Consider the following 22,049-nt stretch of genomic DNA (forward strand, 5'->3'; position numbering starts at 1 on the left):
ACACGAGCCACAGCACAGACCTGACATAGCCCAGTACCACCCGACACACAGGAATCAATACCCCCAGGACCTCCAAGTACACCCATCCCCGTACCCCAGCTAGATCTGCATCTTTCCAAGCACATCCAGGGCATCGCCCCCATTTATACTGAAAAGAAGAAAGGATAATTACTGCAGTCTCAGCTAGGAGGACCCATCGCTGAAGAGAAGTATCATTATCAAGGCACCCAACAATTGAATCCTTCCTCCTCAGTAAAACCAGGGTACCCCTGTTAGAGGGATTGAATCCATAAGAGTCACTCAACACTCAGGTATGCTTCAACATCAAACGGTTCATTGATTTAACACCGCCGGGGAGAAAGCTAGTGGGCACACCATGACTCTCTCTCTCCACCCAGCATAGAGAAACATCAGCATTTATAGATACAGCTACGCGGCCCATGTCAGCTGGGTACAGTTCAACAATATTGGTTGCTAGGTAGCTTGGTGCTCATAAACAGATGCAGGCCCTCTCTTTTCAATTGTCCTTGGGTTCTCCTGATACTTGTCCACTGTTGCTACAAGCAGTTAGGCTGAGAGGCAGCTGCCGATAATTTGAAAGAAGTCCCAATTAAGGGACAATTTAGCGTGGCCAATCTACCTACCCTGCACATCTTTGGGTTGTGTGGCTGAGACCCATGCAAACACGGGGAGAATGTGCAAACTCCACACAGGCAGTGACCCAGGGTCAGGATCGAACCCAGGTCCTTGGCACCGTGAGACAGCAGTACTAACCACTGCGCCACTGTCCCGCCCGGCAGCTGCCAATAAGGGATGTCCCGCTGAGTAAACCATTCCTATAAATGGTGGGAAATAACAAGGCTTTGCGAATAGTCAAGTCAGTTAGCCATAAACCCTATAATGCCTCAAAAACTGCTATGTTTCGGATTGAAGCAGAACTTAGGGTTATATGTCATTAGTGTGTGTTTGCCTATGACTATAGTATGTGTGTTAATATATGGTTGGTGTGTGCACATTATCTGTGATTAGTGTGTGTCTATAGATTGTGTATGGATATGCATTCAACACACATTCATACATTACAGGTGCCTCTGCCCAGGGCCCATGCCAGCAACCCCTCCTGAATCACCGGACCGAACAAGGATTAATAACAGCACCTTGCTCACTTGGATGAAGAAAAGAAATCCATAGAAAGGTGTGGTGAATGTATTATGCCAATAATCCGCCATTGTATTTGTATCTGTGCTGTTGCCCTTGTATTTGTATCTGTGCTATGCTGTTGCCCTTGTGGGCTCCTCCTATGGGCCATTGTATGGCATTACCCATAGGGGAACATGTTGGGGCCTGTATGGGATCCGCCCATGGCTCCTCCCCTTAAAGGGAGGTATAAAGAGCAGTCGACCTGTAGGTGGTTCTCAGTATTGGATCAGTCACAGGCAGGCACTGGTCTAAGTTGATTAAAGCCAAAGTTGACTTCTACTCCCGTCTCGAGTGAATTGATGGTCGCATCAATTTAATCAACTTAAATGCAACTATGGAATCAGCCCTCAAACCTGACCGACTGGAACTCGATCCGCAGGCCGCGGAGGAGAAAGATACTTTTTCGCACTGGCTCCGCTGCTTCAAGGCCGATCTCACACCCTCCTCCTCGCCTTCCGTCACCGACGAACAGAAGCTGAGCCTCCTCCACGCACGGGTGAGCCATCGAATCTCTGTTCAACTCAACGAGGCCTCCTCCTACGCAGACTCCCTCGCGATGCTTGAACGCCTCTATGTACAGCCCATGAACGAGGTCTACGCGCGACATATCCTCACCACTTGCTGCCAGCGCCCCGGGGAATCGCTAGAAGACTACCAACGCGACCTCAAAACCCTCGCACGCAGCTGCAACTACCAGGCCGTTACGGCCATTCAACATATGGAACTCGCCGTCCGAGACGTCTACGTGGCGGGAGTCCGGTCAAACTACGTGAGACAGCGCCTACTCGAAAAGGGGGCCCTGGACCTGGATCAGACGGTAAAATTAGTCTCCTCTGTGGAAGTAGCGTTCCAGAGTCTTAACGCGTTCCCGGCTGCCACGCGACCCCCTCATGGACCCCCGACCAAGGACTACCCCAGGCCTGTGATGCGTGGCCGCCCGCCCACCATGGGGGGCTACCCTGCTATTTCTGCGGCCAGTTCCAACACCCCCGGCGGAACTGCCCGGCCTGTAATGCGAACTGCAGCAGCTGCGGGAGAAAAGTTTCACCAAAGTTCGCCTGGCCAGGTCCAAGAACTCTAACTCACAGGCCCGATCCTCAGACTCACAGGCCCGCAGACTCCGCAGTGTGGCAGCGTGTCTGCCGACTCCGCCCCCTGTAGATGCGTCATCAGCCTCGAGCTATCCGTGGGGGTAGCCATCTTCCAGCCCTCACAGCACGTGCGACTCATGGGGGCCACCATCTTCGCCATCCTCCCCCACGCAGCCGGCCACGTGCGATCCATGGGGGCCGCCATCTTGGACGCCATCTTCCTCACCACCCGCCACGGGGGCCGCCATCTGCTGCGCTGCTCGACGTGTACCATAAACAAGAGCAGCCATCGCGAAACCGCCCAGCACCTCCGACCACGCCGGCTACCTGCAATCAGCGCGGTCACCCTGGACCAGTCGCGACCCAAGCACCTCCGGAGCTCCATGATGACCGTCCGGGTTAACGGGTATGAGACGCCTTGCCTTTTCGACTCCGGGAGCACAGAGAGCTTCATTCACCCAGACATGGTAAGACGCTGCTCGCTCACAATTTTCCCGGCGCACCAAACCATTGCCCTCACCTCTGGGTCGCACTCGGTGCAAATCTGAGGGTGCACTACCGCAACCCTAGCAATACAGGGCGCCGAATACGCCAATTTTAAATTATATGTGTTCCCAGACCTCTGCGCTCCTCTCCTATTGGGACTAGATTTCCAATGCAACCTCAGGAGCCTAATCCTGAAGTTTGGGGGGGCCCCTAACCCCACTCACCATATGCAGTCTCGCGACCCTAAAGGTCGACCCTCCCCCACTCTTCGCAAACCTCACTGCCGACTGCAAACCAGTCGCCACCAGAAGCAGGCGGTATAGCATACAGGACAGGACTTTTTTCAGGTCCGAGGTCCAGCGACTCTTGCGGGAGGGAGTCATCGAGGCCAGCAATAGCCCCTGGAGAGCTCAGGTGGTGGTCGACAAGACCGGGGAAAAGAACCGGATGGTTGTAGACTCCAGCCAAACCATAAACCGGTACACACAACTCGATGCGTACCCCCTTCCCCGGATTGCAGACATGGTAAACCAGATCGCACACTACCGGGTGTTCTCCACGGTGGATCTGAAGTCTGCATACCACCAGCTCCCAATCTGCCCGGAGGACCACTACATGGCTTTTGAGGCAGACGGCTGCCTTTTCCACTTCCTCTGGGTCCCTTTTGGCGTCACGAACGGGGTTTCAGTGTTCCAAAGAACAATGGACCGAATGGTGGGCCGGTACGGACTGCGGGCCACATTTACGTACTTGGACAATGTCACCATATGCAGCCATGATCAGCAGGACCACAACGCCAACCTCCACAGATTTCTCCAAACCGCCCAAACTCTAAACCTCACGTACAACAAGGAGAAACGCGTTTTCCGCACAACCAGACTAGACATCCTCGACTACGTCGTGGAAAACGGGGTTCTAGGACCCGACCCTGACCGTATGCGCCCCCTCCTGCAACTCCCCCTCCCCCACTGCCCCAAGACCCTGAAGAGGTGTCTCGGGTTCTTTTCATATTATGCCCATTGGGTCCCCAACTATGCGGACAAAGCCCGCCCACTAATCAAGGCCACCATCTTCCCACTGGCAACTAGGCCCGCCAGGCCTTCAGCTGCATCAAGGCGGACATCACCAAAGCCGCGATGTGCGCGGTGGACGAGTCCGTCCCCTTCCAGGTGGAGCGCGCCGCACCAAAGGTCGCTCTCGCCGCTACCCTCAATCAAGCACAGTAAGAAGTCTTACAACACCAGGTAAAAGTCCAACAGGTTTGTTTCGATGTCATTAGCTTTCGGAGCGCTGCTCCTTCCTCAGGTGGCCTCCGAAAGCTAGTGACATCGAAACAAACCTGTTGGACTTTAACCTGGTGCTGTAAGACTTCTTACTGTGTTTACCCCAGTCCAACGCCGGCATCTCCACATCATGGCTACCATCTCAACCAAGCAGGCAGACCGGTAGCGTTTTTTTCGCGCACCCTCACCACCTCCGGAATTCGGCACTCCTCGGTCGAAAAAGAGGCCCAAGCTATCGTGGAAGCCGGACGGCACTGGAGGCACTACCTCGCTGGTAGGAGGTTTACCCTCGTCACTGACCAACGATCGGTAGCCTTCATGTTCGATAATACGCAGCGGGGCAAAATCAAGAACGATAAGATCTTGAGGTGAACGATCGAACTCTCCACCTATAATGACGATATAGTACATCATCCTGGGAAGCTCACGAGCCCCCAGATGCCCTGTCCCACGGCACATGCGCCAGCGCGCAAGATGACCGACAACGGGCTATCCACGATGACCTCTGCTACCCGGGGGTCACCCGGCTTATCCACTATATCCAGGCCCGCAACCTGCCCTACTCTATCGAGGAGGTCAGAGCTATGACCACAGACTGCCAGATCTGTGCGGAGTGTAAACCGCACTTCTATCGACCGGATAAGGCCCACCTGGTGAAGGCATCCCGGCCCTTTGAGCGCCTCAGTATCGATTTCAAAGGGCCCCTCCCCTCCAATAACCGCAATACATATTTCCTCAACATTATTGATGAGTTCTCCCGCTTCCCCTTTGCAATCCCTTGCCCTGACATGACCACGTCCACCGTCATTAAAGCCCTACATAGTGTCTTCACCCTGTTTGGTTTCCCCAATTATGTCCACAGTGACCGGGGCTTGTCGTTCATGAGCGACGAACTGCGTCAGTACCTGCTCAGTAAGGGCATCGCCTCGAGCAGGACTACCAGTTATAACCCCAGGGGAAACGGGCAGGTGGAGAGGGAGAACGCAACGGCCTGGAAGACTGTCCTACTGACCCTGCGGTCCAGAAATCTCCCAGTTTCTCACTGGCAGGAGGTCCACCCCAAGGCACTCCACTCTATTAGGTCCCTACTTTGCACGGCCACAAACGAGACCCCTCATGACCGCCTATTTGTTTTCCCGAGGAGATCCACCTCAGGGGCCTTGCTTCCGTCCTGGCTGAAGACACCGGGGCCAGTCCTACTCAGAAAACACGTCAGGAGCCATAAGTCCGACCCCCTGGTAGAGGGTCCAGCTCCTACACTCCAACCCCCAGTACGCTTAAATCGAACACCCCGATGGCCGACAGGATACGGTCTCCCTCCGGGACCTGGCGCCCGCCGGTTCCACCACCACCACCACCGTCCCCCCAACATATCCCGCCCAACCTACCATGACCAGCGCCCCCGCCCCTATATGGCTCCCATGCCCCCTCCTGCCCGCCATCCCCCCTTCACCGATCCACCGGAATGAAGCTTCAGAAGAGACGCTCCCGGAGTCCACGTCTGAACCGCACCGGCGCACTCACTACCGATGCCAGCACGGACGAGCTCGACACCCGGGCCAGAGCTTCGGCGATCACACCGGCTGAACTTATGAACCCGTCACCCCCGCCGGACTTCATTTTTTTAACAGGGGGTGAATGTGGTGAATGTATTATGCCAATAATCCACCATTGTATTTGTATCTGTGCTGTTGCCCTTGTATTTGTATCTGTGCTATGCTGTTGCCCTTGTGGGCTCCTCCTATGGGCCATTGTATGGCATTATCCATAGGGGAACATGTTGGGGCCTGTATGGGCTCCGCCCATGGCTCCTCCCCTTGAAGGGAGGTATAAAGAGCAGTCGACTTGTACGTGGTTCTCAGTATTGGCTCAGTCACAGGTAGGCACTGTTCTAAGTTGATTAAAACCACAGTTTACTTCTCCTCCCGTTTCGAGTGAATTGATGGTCGCATCAAAAGGAAGGAAAGAAAAAAAGGAAAACCCCCTGAAGGGAACGAGGCCTGGACTGATCCAAAAACATTAACCATTACCCAGCATTTTCCATTGTCACAGAAGAGATCTAAGAACAACCCCACTCTTTAATAGACCAGCTAACGATTAATTTTCTGCAATTTATCTTGGCTCCTCTTTGCAAAACACCAATCAAGATCCTCCAGGGACATAACGGAAGACATATATCCCAAGAAAAGACAAACATGGAATATGCACCAGGATAAAATAAAGAATTACAAAATGAGCAGAGCCGAAGCTCACGGAAATGCAGCCACTCCTGCGCTCTCATCACGTGACCCCCTTCCATTACTTTTATAATAATAATAGCTTATTGTCACAAGTAGGCTTCAATGAAGTTACTGTGAAAAGTCCCTAGTCGCCACATTCCGGCATCTATTCGGGGAGGCCGGTATGGGAATTGAACCCACGCTGCTGGTCTTGTTTTGCATTACAAGCCAACTGTCTTAGCCCACTGTGCTAAACCAGCCCCGTTCTGATTAAGGAGTCAACAATTCTGTTGTCCGTGGCGGAGAGCACAGGAAGAGGGGCACAACATGCTTCAATCAGGGCAAGAAATTTGGAGAAATATTCCTCACTTCTGCTCACAATAGTGGAAATATGGATACTGGATTGGCATTGAGTTGCCATAGAAGGTTTGAGGGGCTATGGGGGAGGATGGCAGGAATGAGTTAACATTGACTTGGCATGGAGGGTATGAGGAGTATTGCGGAGTATGAGTTGGCATGGAAGGTATAAGGGGCCAAGGGGTGTTGATGGGGGCCATGCGATGGCAAGTGGGGTATCAGGGGTGGTGAGGGCTTGTGGGCCTGCTTCTGAAACAGCAGGGACTTGAGGCAGTTCTTCTAAACACCCCACCTGAGAACTCACCACCCCGGTGCCAGCCTACACTCAGCTTTCAATTTTGGCAGGCTTGACTCTGTCCCCCCCCCCCCCCCCCCCCCCCCCCCACTGCCCCCGGGCCACTCCCAAGCAAAAATCACATGATTTGGGATACTTTTTAAACTGAGGCATGTCCGGTGAGTAGAAAAATATCTTGACTTGAACTATCCGCCTTGGCGGTGAAAATCCAGCCCACAGACACCACCATTGGTAGTGAATCTATGTAACATAGTAAAGAAGGGGAAGGTATCATTGAGAGGCAATGGTGTAGTGGTATTGTCACTGGACTAGGAATCCAAAGACCCAGGGTAATCCTCTGGGGACTTGGGTTTGAATCCCATCAGGGCAGATGGTGGAATTTGAATCCAATAAAAATCTGGAATTAAAAATCTACTGATGGCCGTGAAACCATTGCCGAATGTCGTAAAAAACCTGGATCACTAATGTCCTTCAGTGAAGGAAATCTACTATTCTTACCCGGTCTGACCTACATGTGACTCCAGACCCACAGCAATGTGGTTTATTCTTAAATGCCCCCCAGGATCAGCAATAAATGTTGGCCCAGCCAGAGATGCCCACATCCCATGAACGAATAAAGAAATTATGTTTTTCTTTGGAACGGGAGGTGCAACTTAATCAAAATCACAAAAAAGAAGTCATGTTAGGTAACAAGAGCAATATATGTTGAGACTTATTTTTGAGGAACTCAATACCTCAAAATGTATAACGTTGGATCATTATACCACATAGAGAATTTACTGAGCAGGTCTCTTACCTCTCTCTGTTAAAAATGATAAATTCCTTCTGGACGGTGTCTAGATGTTTCTGAAGGTGTCCATTCTTCCGATGTTTAAGCAGATGAGGTGAGAGACATTGAAAATGCAAAGAAAAACACTGTAAGAGACTATAAACTATAATATTTCTCTCTTAATATTAAGTGCCATGGTCAAAATTAGTTTCTGTTCAAGCAAAGGGGTAATCAGAGGTGGAGCTACATTTTTGGGGCCCTGAAGCTTGAACTGTTATGAGGGCCCCTTCGCAACCAGCAACGAGGTCTGGGTAACCACTATTATCTTCTTCAGTGGGGTTGTTCCACGACAGATCACCACAAATTTTTTAAAAATTTAACCACTACATCTCAGATTTTGATTAAAATTGCTGTACTGGATTATCTCACATGTCAAAATCACTGGTGTGAATAAAAAATTCCTATGTCTTACAGTTTTTTAGTTATGGGGGGTTGAAAAGTAGGGAAATGTTATACAAATGCATGGTGCATCATAGAATGGTGAAATAAAACATAGAAAAAGATCACAGTCAATATAATCTTTTATTTTAGACACCTATGAGAATACATACTACATGAAGCACATTTTACAAAATACTTTCTGTTTTTTCTAGCAACATATTCACATACAGTTTTGTCATACGAGAGCTTCCTTGCAATGTCATTTTCTAGAGACAATATGCAGAAAGAATTTAAGCGCTCTTCAGTCATGGTAGACCAAAATTTGTTCTTTATAAAGGATAGCTTTGAAAAATTATTTTCTGCTTCACAGCTCGTGATAGGCATTGTCAAGTACAGCTTAAGCGCAGCAGTAATATTGAGGAACACTTCAATTAGGTGTTGCTCACAAATAAGCCGAAGAACTTCTGCGCATTGCATTTTAGATGGCGTGTTTTCTTCTGTGTTCTGAGATTTCCTAAGGTGCAAATATTCTTTGAACTGATAACACTCGTTTACTAATTTGTGGTCAATATCATCTTTGTAATACGATATTATAAGTTTAATACTGTCCTCATCAATTTCAGAATTGTTCACCAATGCTGGCGAGCCGGGCAGTGCAAGCTCTAAATAATCCCACCCGCCCCGATCTAAACAACCAAAGAAGAAGAAAAAGGTACCACCCCTCTGGACACAGGGAACACCCCCTCCCCCAGCGAATCCCCCCACCATGCACACAGGGAAATCCCCCATGCACGGGGCCCCTCCTGCTCCCTGGGAATCTCCCTTTCCTGACCTTCCCCATTGGAAGCCCACCCTCCTTGGCATTGCCCCCAGGATGACCCCCTTTCCCCTGGGGTCTGGACGTAGCTGAGCACTCCCGGCGGGTTCCCTTAGCCAGACTCTGGTTTCTTAAAAGCTGCTGTAAACACTGCTGATGTGACATTGGCTGGGGGAGCATCCGAATTTGGGATAAGAGCGGGAAAGTCCGTTGGTGACATTAAAATGCATGGTAATGGGGTATCTGTAGAATGTGCTCCTTATCCAAGTACCTGTGGAATCTCACCACCATTGCCCTCGGGGGGGTCTCCGATTCGCGGCTTCCTCGCGAGTTCCTCTGTGAGCTCTGTCCACCTCCAAGGGTCGGGAGAATGCCCCATCCCCCAACAGCTTCTCGAACATGTCCGCGATGTATGCCCCAGCGCCCGCTCCTTCAGGCCCCTCCGGGAGCCCAACGAATCTTAAGTTCTGCCGGCGGGAACTATTCTCTAGGTCCTCCACCTTCTCCAGGAGCTTTTTCTGCTGGTCTCTCAGCATCCCCACCTCCAACTCTACCACAGTTTGATGTTCCTCCTGCTCAGCCAGCGCCTTCTCTACCTTCTGAATTGCCCGATCTTGGGCATCCAATCTAAGCTCCAGCCGCTCAATTGACTCTTTTATTGGGTCCAAGCAGTCCCATTTCTGCTTAGCGAAGTCTTCCAGAATAACTTGCATCAGCTGCTCCGTTGACCGCTGGGTCGACAAGCCAGAGGTCCGGTCCTCCGCCATGCTACCTCCCGCTGCAGCTTCAGCCCAAGCCTTCTCTGTCTTTCTGTTTCTGCCTTTACGAGCACTTCTAGTCATCCTCTCTATGCACTGATGTGGGAATTCAGTACACAATTGCTTCTGGTTCAATTCAAGTCTGGTAGAAAGTCGGGGGGAAAAGGTCCAAAAGTCCGACCCGAGCGGGAGTCACCAAACGTGCGACTTACTCCTTCATAGCCGCCACCAGAAGTCCCACCATTTTATTTTTAACGCTTTTATCTCGTACTCTGTAACCTCGTCCACTCTTAAAAGCCCTCTGAGCCCTCTGTGTTCTTTCAACTCAGGCCACCTATTCCTTCACCCCACCTGTTCCTTCACCCCACAATTGGCACTTGTGCCATCAATTGCCTTAGCATTAGGGTCTGAAATTCTTTGCTTAAATGCCTTGGCCTTTCTACCTCTCCCTGTTCCTTTAAGACGCTCTTTAAAATTGACCTCTTTGGCTACATTATTGTTCACCTGTCTTTCTTTGACTCAATATCAATTTTGTCTTCAGTGAAGACTCCTGGAACATTAGTAATGAATGTGGGAAATTTTTATATATTTTGCATCTGTTGTCGTAATGTTATTAATATAACTTAGGTTAAAGTATCCAGATTATGGTCGGGATTCTGCGACCCTGCACCGGGTCGGAGAATCCCCGAGGGGAGGCGCGAATCCCGCCCCACCGCCGGCTGCCATATTCTCCGGCGCCATTTTTCGGGGGCCAGCGGGATTCGCGCGGTCGGGGGCCATTGACAGAGGCCCCCCTCGGCGATTTTCCCGGCCCTGATGGGCCGAGTGGCCATCCATTTTTGGCCAGTCCGGCCGGCGTGAATTAGTCATGTCACGCACGGCGAGACCTGGCAGCTAAGTGTGTGGGGGCAGTCCTGGGGTGGGCACGGGGGGGGGGGGGGATCCGACCCCGGGGGTCTCCCACGGTGGCCTGTCCCGTGATCGGGGCCTACCGATCTGCAGGCGGGCTGGTTCCATGGGGGGCTTTCTTTCCTCCGCGCCGGGCCCCTGTAGGTCCCTGCCATATTGCCCGGGAGCCGGTGCGGAGAAGGAAACCCCCGTGCATGCGCAGAAATATGCCGGCCGGTCCGCGCATGCGCGAGATCACGCCGGCCGTTCTGCGTGGGCACGAACTCGTCCCTTTGGCTCCGGCTCAAGCGGCAGGGACGACTCCGGTAGCAACCTAGCCCCATAGAAAGGTGAGAATTCCTCACCTTGGGGGGGGGGGGGGTGTTGACGCTGGAGTCGTTGGCGCCGGTTTTCCTGCCGGCGTGGGGACAAAGCCCCATTTTCAGAGAATCCCACCTTATATGTCTGCTAAAAGTTGTGATTATGGGGTTAACAGCTCGGCAGGCTATGATAGTTGTTTTAGTTTGTTTTCAGCCCTGCCCCTTCAGTTGTTTTGAGTTTCATTTTTAAGAGTTCTGCAATGGATTCTGAAGAAAGCAGGGTATGTTTCTCAGACTGACTTCTGATAATTTCTCTCCCAAGGACTTCATGCATAAATATGTAAACCACTAGGTGTTAACTTTATTAATGAGTGGCTTTTGACCTTTCTGTGTGGATTTTGCTCAATTGAAATTTTAGATGTAGATGGGGAAATAAACTCAAAGACCTTGGGCGGAATTCTCCCCCCCCCCCCCCCCCCCCAGGCCGGGTGGGAGAATCACCCGGGCGCCGCACGTGTCCCGCCACGCTGCCCCGACGCCCGCACGTGATTCTCCCAGCCCCCCCAAAACCGGCGAGGTGAGAATCATGGCTGGCCGCTGGGAGAATCGGCGCTCGCCGTTTGCAACGGGCGGACGGCGATTCTCCGGCCCGGATGGGCCGAGCGGCCTGCCCAATACGACGGGTTCCCACCGCTGCTGTCCACACCTGGTCGCTGCCGGCGGGATCAGCCCGGGAACGCTGGGAGGACGGCCTGTGGGGGGGGGGTTCCTGCACCGGGGGGGGGGGGGGGCCTCAAATGGGGTCTGGCCCGCGATCGGTGCCCACAATGATTCAATGTGGGCACCGGGAGAATAGGGGGCTGGGAGCGGGCTCCGACGCCGGAGTGAAACACTCCGGTTTTCACTCCGGCGTCAGCACTTAGACTCCCGATGGGAGAATTGCGCCCATTTCCCTTTATTATTTTATAGAACTGTTTAACTGTTAACTGAAACATTGTTTTCTCATTGGATGTTAATGGAGTTCATCCTGTATTAACAATAAAGTTTGTTTTAATATAAAAGATCCCTTGTTGTCAGTTGAATCACTCCTGGAGTGAAGTATCCTTTCCTCACAGTTTACAAATTGAAACATTGTTGGGGTCACAACGGCTTTCCGAATGTTGATTGGGGTCTGGTCTGGTTAAAGGTTAAAGGTTCTGTAGAAATGCAAGTTGTTGAAGATTCATTTAATATTCTTTAATAGTATCAAGATGTTATTTGCACTGAGAGAATATGCTGAAAATACATAACACTATTCTCATCATCTTCCAATGTTTCCTATCCTACCCTTTGTATATTTATTTCTCTACTCTCTGCATCTCCAACTGGCCCACTCATTTACAGAAATGAAATCAGATCATTGATAATCCAATTGATTGAAGGACTAACATTCAGCAAATAAAGAGATGGATCAGTGAAGTTTGAAACATTCTCAAAACAACAGCTCAAACTTGCAAGTTTCTTTGAAATGGGCTGACTCCAAGAAACGAAAGGTACAGAACAAAATAACAATGGGCGAGGCAGATTGGGGAGGTGGGGGCACCAGAATAATGATGTCATCAGTGGTATTAGGGTAGGGGAAGGGAATTCAGATGTGCAGCAGTCAATACGCAGCAACTTGGACTTCTGCTGGTGGCTATGACGTGAGCAGTCACACGTGGTGGGGATTTGTTTTTTTGGCTATTTAAGAGGCAGTGACAAGTGATCACTGAGGATCTGGTGAAGGCAATTGAGGGGGCTGCGGCACATATTCAGGCATCCTTGGATCAGCAGATAGTGGTACAGGGGGCAACGATCAAGAAGGAGGAGGAGGCGCTCACTGACCAGAGCGATTAGATTGTTTCTCTGGAGGCAGAGATGGCGTTGCTGGCAGAGGGTGTTAAAGGCCAAGGTTGATGTTCTGGAGAATTGCTCCAGACGACTGAATTTAAGAACTGTTGGGCTGCCCGAGGGCCTGGAAGGTAGAAATCCCACAGATTACATCTCCAATATGTTTGGAAGGTTGGTGGGGGAGGGGATCCTGCCGACCCCTCCTGAATTGGATTGAGCCCATCGATCGTTGAGGCAGAAGCCCAGACCGGGGTAGCCACCACGGGCAATAATAATCCGGTTCCATAAGTACCTGAATCAGGAGTGGGTCCTGAGGTGGACAAAGATTGTAGATTGTAGACCACCAAGATTGTAGATGGGAGGGCGTTGCCATCAGAATATACCAGGATGTTAGGGCAGAGCTGACAAGAAGGCGTTTAATAAGGCCAAGGCTAAACTCAATAAGAATAACGTGCGAGTTAGGATGGTTCACATGGCTAGTCTTCGGGTTACCTTCAAGGATAGAGACTATTATTATGAAGTGCCAGAGGAAGTGAGTGACTTTGTTAAGTGACACAGTTTTTTTGCGGGGGGTGGGGTGGGGGGGGGGGGGGGGAACTGAAGTGTTTGAGGACTATGGTCTTTGCTGTTTGTTCATTGTTAAGTTCTTCTATGTCTGTATTTTTGTGTGGGGTTGCTGTAAAGTGGGGGAGGGCTTGGTGTTATGGGGCTTGTTGGTGACGGTTGTGTCTGGGTGAAAGTGGGGGTTATTTATTGTATTGTTGGAGCTGTTTGGGGGAGGGGATTTGGGTGTGGTTATCTTTTTTCTTCCTTTAGTTTTTGATATTAAAGTTGGGTATGGTTAGGGGGCTGATCGTTAATTCAATGTTGAAAGATTTTGATTGTTACCCTGGGTTTTGCTAGATAACGGGAGCAGAGTGGAGGAGATGGCTGCAGCTGGTTCCCAATGTTTTTTTTCTGACCCAGTGGAGATTGGACACGGCGTTGCTCGTTAAAAAGGGATTTTGCAAATGGGTATTTGGGAAGTATGTGGAGTTTAACAAAAACCACGCTCCACGCTCTGGGAAGCATTGAAGGCAGTTATTAAGGAAGAGATAATTTCTTATGAGGCGTATAGGGATAATCTGGGAAGGTGATGAGGCAGAGGTTGGTGGATGCCATCCTTGAGATGTACCGCCAATACTCGATTGCCCCAACACCGGAGCTTTAGACAGAGGGAAAGAAATTGCAGATGGAGTTCGAGTTGTCAATGGGGAAGACAGTGAGCCAGCTATGTCTCTCGTGGGGAAATGTTATGAGTATGGGGAGAAGGCCAGCTGCTTGTTAGCTCACCAGTTAAGGCGGCAGGCCGCCACCTGGGAGATAGTTCACGTTAGAGACTCGGGTGGTGGTTTGGTCTCTGCCCAGAGAAAATCAATGAGACCTTTTACCATGGGTTATATAAATCTGAGCCCCCAGAGGAGGATTCGACCATGTTACAATTTTTGGATAGGCTGACCTTCCTGGAGGTGGAACAGGAGAGAAGGTAGGAGCAGGAGGCGCTGGTGGACAGGAGGATATTATAGAACAAATAAATTTACAGCACACGAACAGGCCCTTCGGCCATCCAAGCCTGCACCGATCATGCTGCCCGTAAAACTAAAACCCCCTACCCTTCCGGGGACCATATCCTTTTATTCCTAAATTGTATGTATTTAATGCAGACGGGTAAAGCACCGTGAGGTTTTAGGGGGCCAGTGAACCACATGCATGTGTTCTGGTTTCCTTTTTGGGTCACATTTTTTGAAACAATGTCAGGGATTCTAGGTGTTAACCTGGAGCCGTGCCTGTAGGTGGCCATTTATGGAGTGTCGGACTGGTTGGTGTTGCAGGTGGGGATGAAGGCAGATGTCTAGGCCTTCACCTCGCTAACACCCGGAGGCGAGTCTTGTTTGGATTGTGGTTTCCAGTGCCACCTAAGGCTTTGGCATGCTAGGGGACCTGATGGAATTTCTGTATCTTCAGAAGGTCATGTATGCGATGAGGAGGTCGGTGCACGGGTTTTGCTCAGGGTGGCAGTCTCTCATTGCCTTTTTCAGGGATTACCATCAGCTGTTAGGGATGTGGTTGGTCAGTCTATTAGGGCCTTCTTTGTGGAGGGGAACTTGGGGGGTTTGGGGGTATAGTCTTGGTATAAAACTGGATTGGAATGGATTGTGTCGGGGTTATTTTTGTAATACTGAAAATTTTGTTTGAATAAAAATATATTTTAAAAAACTTAATAGGTCAGTGTTGTGACCACCTACGACTTGGAAAGCAGTATAAGGAACATTTGTAATTGTTTTAAAATGTCTGAGAAGCCTGTAATTGGTTATAAGAATGTTTTAAAGGGACTTTTAAGTGTTAGATTGGATCAGATCAATTGAAATTAAATCAATTGGAATTTTCTTGAATAATAAGGGGCGGGATTCTCCGACCCCCTGGTGGGTCAGAGAATCGCCGGGGGGGGGGGGCGTAAATCCCTCCCGGCGATATTCTCCGGCCCCCCAAAAATCCCATCGTCGTGAATCACACCGCGCCTCGGAGACTGTCGAGGACCGGCGTGACGCAACGGGCCCCGGGGCCGCCCCAATTCTCCGGGCCGGATGTGCCGAATTCCCGCCGGGGTCACGCTGGCGTAAATCAAACCACCTATTTAACAGCGTCAACCAGTCGGAGGTAGTGGTCGGCGTGGGTCGGCCGCCGGCGAAGTGACCGGAGGGCCATGGGATGCACATCGCCCTCCGGCCACCTGCGGATAACAGGGCCGTGTTCACGAATAGGAAGGGAACCTATCCCATCAACATTCAGGTGGTCTGTGACCACCGCATGATGATCCTGCATGTCTGCGCACGGTACCCGGGCAGTGTACATGACTCATTCGAATTGGCGCAATCTTTCATCCCCACCATGTTCGAGGGATGCCCCCCCCCCCCCCCGGCTGTGGGGCTGGTTGCCGGGCGACAGGGGTTACCTGTTGCGGTCGTGGCTGATGACGCCTATACGGAGGCCACAGACTGACGCGGAGAACCGCTACAACGATGCTCATGCAGCGACCAGGGGTGTGATGGAGTGGTGCTTTGGGCTGATAAAGGTGCGCTTCAGGTGCCTGGACCGCTCTGGAGGGGCCCTCCAATACCCACCAGATAGGGTCAGCCGCATCGTTGTGGTCTGCTGCGTTCTGCACAACATAGCCCAGCAGAGGGGCGATGTGCTGCAGGCAGAGGAGGGGGAAGGGGAGGAGCAGCAAGACAAGGCGCAGACCTCCCCAGATGAGGAGGATGGGGGCAATGGTCATCCCCCATACCCCCTTCCCCCATATCCCCATCTCCCCCTCCCACCATATCCCCAGCTCCCCCTCCCTCATATCCCCATCTCCCTCTTCCCCATATCCCCCTTCCCCATCTCCCCCTTCCCCCGTATCCCCATCTCCTCCTTCCCCCATAATCCCATCTCCCCCTTACCCCATAACCCCATCTCCCCCTTCACCATATCCCCATCTCCCCCTTCCCCATATCCCCATCTCCCCTCCCCCATATCCCCATCTCCCATATCCCCATCTCCCCCTTACCCGTATCCCCATCTCCCCTTTACCCCATATCCTCATCTCCCCCTTCCCCATCACCCCCTTACCCATATCCCCATCTCCCCCTTACCCCATATCCCCATTTCCCCCTTCCCCATATCCCCCTTCCCCCATATCCCCATCTTCCCCTTGCCCCATATCCTCATCTCCCCCATAACCCCCTTCCCCCAGATCCCCCCACCCCCATATCCCCCCTACCCCCATATGGGGGGATATAGGGAAGGGGGATATGGAGGCATGGGGACATGAGGGAAGGGGGATATGGGGGTAGGGGGATCTGGGGGATCGGGGTAATGGGGGAAGGGGGGATATGGGTGAGGGGGATATGTGAGAAGGGGGATATGGGGGAAGGGGGATATGGGGGAAGGGAGATATGGGGGAAGGGGGATATGGGGGAAGGGGTATATGGGGGAAGGGGTATATGGGGGAAGGGGTATATGGGGGAAGGGGAATATGGGGGAAGGGGGTATGGGGGAAGGGTAATGGGGGATATGGGGGACATGGAGGAAGGGGGATATGTGGGAAGGGGGATAACAGGGAAGGGGGAATATGGGGAATGGGAGATATGGAGGAAGGGGTGATATGGGGAAGGGGGGATATGGGGGAAGGGGGGGATATAGGGAAGGGGGATATGGGGAAGGGGGGATATAGGGAAGGGGGGATATGGGGAAGGGGGATACAGGGGAAGGGGATATATGGGGAAGGGGATATAAAGGAAGGGGGGATATGGGGAAGGGGGAAATGGGGGATGGGGGGATATGGTGGAAGGGGGATATGGGAGAAGGGGGGATATGGGGGAAGGGGATATGGGGAAGGGGTGATCTGGGGGAAGGGGGATATGGGGGAAGGGGGATATGTTGGAAGGGGGAAGGGTAAAGGGGGGCAGGCAGTGGGGGGTCTTACTTGGCACTCCGTGGTGGGCGGCCATTTTGCCGGAGCTCCCGGGGGGGGGGGGGGGGGGGGGGGGCGTCTGTTGTGCAGTGACGCCGTGCCGTTTTTGGTGCTGGGTTCGGTCCATCGTGCCGATTCACGGGGAATCCCGCTTAAGAAATACTGGCCCATGTGCCCTGGCAATTCCTGATCTTAAAAGCAGTACCGACAGGAGAGAAGTCAAATTGTGGAAATTATGTGCCAGACACAAAAGAGAGCTGCAGACAAAAGGTGATCAGCACACAATGCAGAAACAGTGAAAAAGCAGACAGAAACAGAAAGAGGAATACAGAATTCATGTGTGGTGAAGCCCACAAAGATCTCCAAGAAAAGATTGGTTTTCTGTTTGGCGGTGAGAAGAAAAATAACATTACAGAAGCTCTTGGGGATGTAATATGCCAGTGTGTAAAGGAGCTGAATCCTAAAATGGTGTCAATAGCTCAGGCATGCAAAAGAGCTGACAGAGGACTTCCGGTTGCGGCTATGTGGAACTAAGCCGCACATTTCGGCGGCTCCCGCTAGAACGGACTTTTGGGCTCTCCAGAGGAGCCACAACGGAAATTTTCCGACGGCTTCCCGTGTGGGAAGGTGAGAGCAACGTCCCCTTCCATAGTATATGGAGTGGGCCAGAAGTGGAGCGGTCAAAAAAGCGGTTTTGGAGCAGCGAAAGAAGCGAGGGAGAAAAAACAAGATGGCGGAGGGCGGAGAGCGAGCGGCATGGGGGCTGGAGCAGCAGGAGTTTCTCAGGCGCTGTGTGGAGGAGCTTAAGAAAGAGGTGCTGGCGCCACTGCTGACAGCGATCGAGGGGCTAAAGGAGACCCAGAAGGCCCACGGGATAGAGATTCGGGAGGTGCGGGTGAAAGCCGCAGAGAACGAGGACGAGATCTTGGGCCTGGCGGTGAAGATGGAGGCGCACGAGGCGCTGCACAAGAGGTGGGCGGAAAGATTCGAGGACCTGGAGAACAGGTCGAGGAGGAAGAATCTTCGGATTCTGGGTCTCCCTGAAGGAGTGGAGGGGGCCGATGCCGGAGCATATGTGAGCACGATGCTCAATGGAGGAGCGCACACTGATTGCTGGGGAGGAGGAGGAGGGGGGATTTCCACACCGGGGGGGGGGGGTCAATGGGACTGCGGGGGAGGCCGGGGTCAGCAGGTGTCAGCTGACTTACGGGAGTGTTATGGGGGGAGCAAAAGAGCTAGATATGGATCTAGGCGGGGGGTGGGGGGTGGTGGAATAGGGTTGCTGCTGCATTGGCCGCGGGGGAACTGAAAACAGAAGAGGTGGTCGGGGCGGGGGTCCCCCGTCAGGGAGACTGGAGGGTGCGGGTGGCGCGGGCACGGGACTGGCCTAAAATAGGAGATGGCTAGTCGGCAGGGGGGGGGGGGGGTTGGGAAGCCCCCCAATCCGACTGATAACATGGAATGTGAGGGGCCGGAATGGGCTGGTTAAGAGGGCCCGAGTGTTCGCGCGCTTCAAGGGACTGAAGGCAGACGTGGTCATGCTTCAGGAGACACATTTGAAGGTGGCAGACCAGGTCAGGTTAAGAAAGGGATGGGTAGGACAGGTATTTCATTCGGGGCTGGTTGCGAAGAATAGAGGGGTGGCAATACTGGTGGGGAAGCGGGTGTCGTTTGAGGCCAAGAATATAGTAGTGGACAATGGAGGTCGATACGTGATGGTGAGCGGTAGGCTGCAGGGGACATGGGTGGTATTGGTAAATGTATACGCCCCGAACTGGTACGATGCTGGATTTATGAAGCGTATGTTGGGGCGCATTCCGGACCTGGAGGTAGGAAGCTTGATAATGGGGGGGGATTTCAACACGGTGTTGGACGCAGCATTAGACCATTCCAGATCCAGGACGGGGAAGAGGCCAGCTTCGGCCAAGGTGCTTAGGGGGTTTATGGACCAGATGGGGGGAGGAGATCCGTGGAGACTTGCTAGGCCCCTGGCCAGGGAATTTTCTTTTTTTTCCCCACGTACACAAAGCCTACTCCCGGATAGATTTTTTTGTTTTGAGCAGGACGCTGATCCCGAAAGTGGAGGGAACGGAGTACTCGACCATAGCCATCTCAGACCACGCCCCGCACTGGGTGGAGTTGGAGTTGGGAGAGGAGAGGGACCAACGCCCGCTGTGGCGTCTGGATGTGGGATTACTGGCAGATGAGGAGGTGTGCGGGAGGGTGCGGGGGTGCATTGAAAGGTATTTGGAGACCAACGACAATGGGGAGGTGCAGGTGGGGGTAGTATGGGAGGCGCTGAAGGCGGTGGTCAGGGGAGAGTTAATCTCCATCAGGGCTCACAGGGAGAAGAGAGAGGGCAGGGAAAGGGAGAGGTTAGTGGGGGAGATCCTAAGGGTGGACAGGAGCTATGCCCCTGAAGAGGGACTACTTAGGGAGCGGCGAAGTCTCCAGACGGAATTCGACCTGTTGACCACAGGGAAGGCAGAGGCACACTGGAGGAAAGCACAGGGGGCGACGTACGAGTATGGGGAGAAGGCGAGCCGGATGCTGGCACATCAGCTCCGTAAGAGGATGGCAGCGAGGGAGATAGGTGGAGTCAAGGATGGCAGGGGAACTACGGTGCGGAGTGCGGTGAAAGTAAATGAAGCATTTAAGGCCTTTTATGAGGGTGGAGGAGCAGGAGATGGCTGGTTTGGGGGCGCCAATTGGGAGGAGCTGATTAAAGGACCGGGGAGCATGCAGGGAGGGAAGGCCGCGGGGCCAGATGGGCTCCTGGTTGAGTTTTACAGGAAGTATGCGGACCTGTTAGCCCCGTTGCTGGTGAGGACTTTCAATGAGGCAAGGGAGGGTGGGACCCTGCCCCCGACAATGGCCGGGGCGATGATTTCTCTGATCCTGAAGCGGGACAAGGACCCACTGCAATGCGGGTCGTATAGGCCGATTTCGCTCCTTAATGTGGACGCTAAGTTGCTGGCAAACGTGCTGGCTACGAGGATTGAGGACTGTGTCCCGGGGGTGATTCACGAGGACCAGACGGGTTTTGTAAAGGGCAGGCAGCTAAACACCAATGTGCGGAGGCTCCTAAACGCGATTATGATGCCATCGGTGGAGGGAGAGGCGGAGATAGTGGCAGCCATGGACGCGGAGAAGGCCTTTGACCGAGTGGAGTGGGAGTATCTCTGGGAAGTGTTGCGGAGGTTTGGGTTTGGGGAGGGGTTTATCAGTTGGGTTAAGCTCCTATATAGAGCCCCGGTGGCGAGTGTGGTTACGAATCGGCGGAGGTCGGAGTTTTTCGGCTGTATCGAGGGACGAGGCAGGGGTGCCCCCTGTCCCCCCTGTTGTTTGCATTAGCAATTGAGCCTTTGGCCATGGCATTAAGGGAGTCCAGGAAATGGAGGGGGGTGGTCCGAGGGGGAGAGGAGCATCGGGTGTCGCTGTACGCAGACGACCTGTTGCTGTATGTGGCAGATCCAGTGGAGGGGATGGTTGAGGTCATGCAGATCCTAAGGGAGTTTGGGGACTTCTCGGGCTATAAGCTCAATGTAGGGAAAAGTGAGCTCTTCGTGGTGCATCCAGGGGACCAGGGAAGAGGGATAACATAGAACATAGAAAATACAGCACAGAACAGGCCCTTCGGCCCACGGTGTTGTGCCGAACCTTTGTCCTAGATTAATCATAGATTATCATTGAATTTACAGTGCAGAAGGAGGCCATTCGGCCCTTTGAGTCTGCACCGGCTCTTGGAAAGAGCACCCTACCCAAACTCAACACCTCCACCCAACACCAAGGGCAATTTGGACATTAAGGGCAATTTATCATTGGCCAATTCACCTAACCCGCACATCTTTGGACTGTGGGAGGAAACCGGAGCACCCGGAGGAAACCCACGCAGACACGGGGAGGACGTGCAGACTCCGCACAGACAATGACCCAAGCCGGAATCGAACCTGGGACCATGGAGCTGTGAAGCAATTGTGCTATCCACAATGCTACCGTGCTGCCCTTAAGAACAAATAAATCTACACTATATCATTTTACCGTAATCCATGTACCTATCCAATAGCTGCTTGAAGGTCCCTAATGTTTCCGACTCAACTACTTCCACAGGCAGTGCATTCCATGCCCCCACTACTCTCTGGGTAAAGAACCTACCTCTGATATCCCTCCTATATCTTCCACCTTTCAGCTTAAATTTACGTCCCCTTGTAATGGTGTGTTCCACCCGGGGAAAAAGTCTCTGAGTGTCTACTCTATCTATTCCCCTGATCATCTTATAAACCGCTATCAAGTCGCCCCTCATCCTTCTCCGCTCTAATGAGAAAAGACCTAGCACCCTCAACCTTTCCTCGTAAGACCTACTCTCCATTCCAGGCAACATCCTGGGAAATCTTCTTTGCACCTTTTCCAGAGCTTCCACATCCTTCCTAAAATGAGGCGACCAGAACTGTACACAGTACTCCAAATGTGGCCTTGCCAAAGTTTTGTACAGCTGCATCATCACCTCACGGCTCTTAAATTCAATCCCTCTGTTAATGAACGCGAGCACACCATAGGCCTTCTTCACAGCTCTATCCACTTGAGTAGCAACTTTCAAAGATGTATGAACATAGACCCCAAGATCTCTCTGCTCCTCCACATTGCCAAGAACTCTACCGTTAACCCTGTATTCCGCATTCATATTTGTCCTTCCAAAATGGCCAACCTCACACTTTTCAGGGTTAAACTCCATCTGCCACTTCTCAGCCCAGCTCTGCATCC

General features: G+C 52.4%; 1 protein-coding gene across 3 annotated transcripts in view; it reads right to left on the reverse strand.

Moving 5' to 3' along the window:
• The window catches only part of LOC140426746 (serine/threonine-protein kinase 32A-like), a 550,050-nt gene that overhangs the window by 73,986 nt on the left and 454,015 nt on the right, over nucleotides 1-22,049 (reverse strand). For all 3 annotated transcript variants that reach the window (XM_072511884.1, XM_072511881.1, XM_072511882.1), the window contains one exon: nucleotides 7,728-7,792. In XM_072511884.1, the coding sequence (XP_072367985.1) occupies nucleotides 7,728-7,792 (65 nt within the window). The remainder of the gene's footprint in view (nucleotides 1-7,727; nucleotides 7,793-22,049) is intronic.

This window comes from Scyliorhinus torazame, chromosome 7 (assembly GCF_047496885.1).
Source record: "Scyliorhinus torazame isolate Kashiwa2021f chromosome 7, sScyTor2.1, whole genome shotgun sequence".
Classification (NCBI taxonomy): domain Eukaryota; kingdom Metazoa; phylum Chordata; class Chondrichthyes; order Carcharhiniformes; family Scyliorhinidae; genus Scyliorhinus; species Scyliorhinus torazame.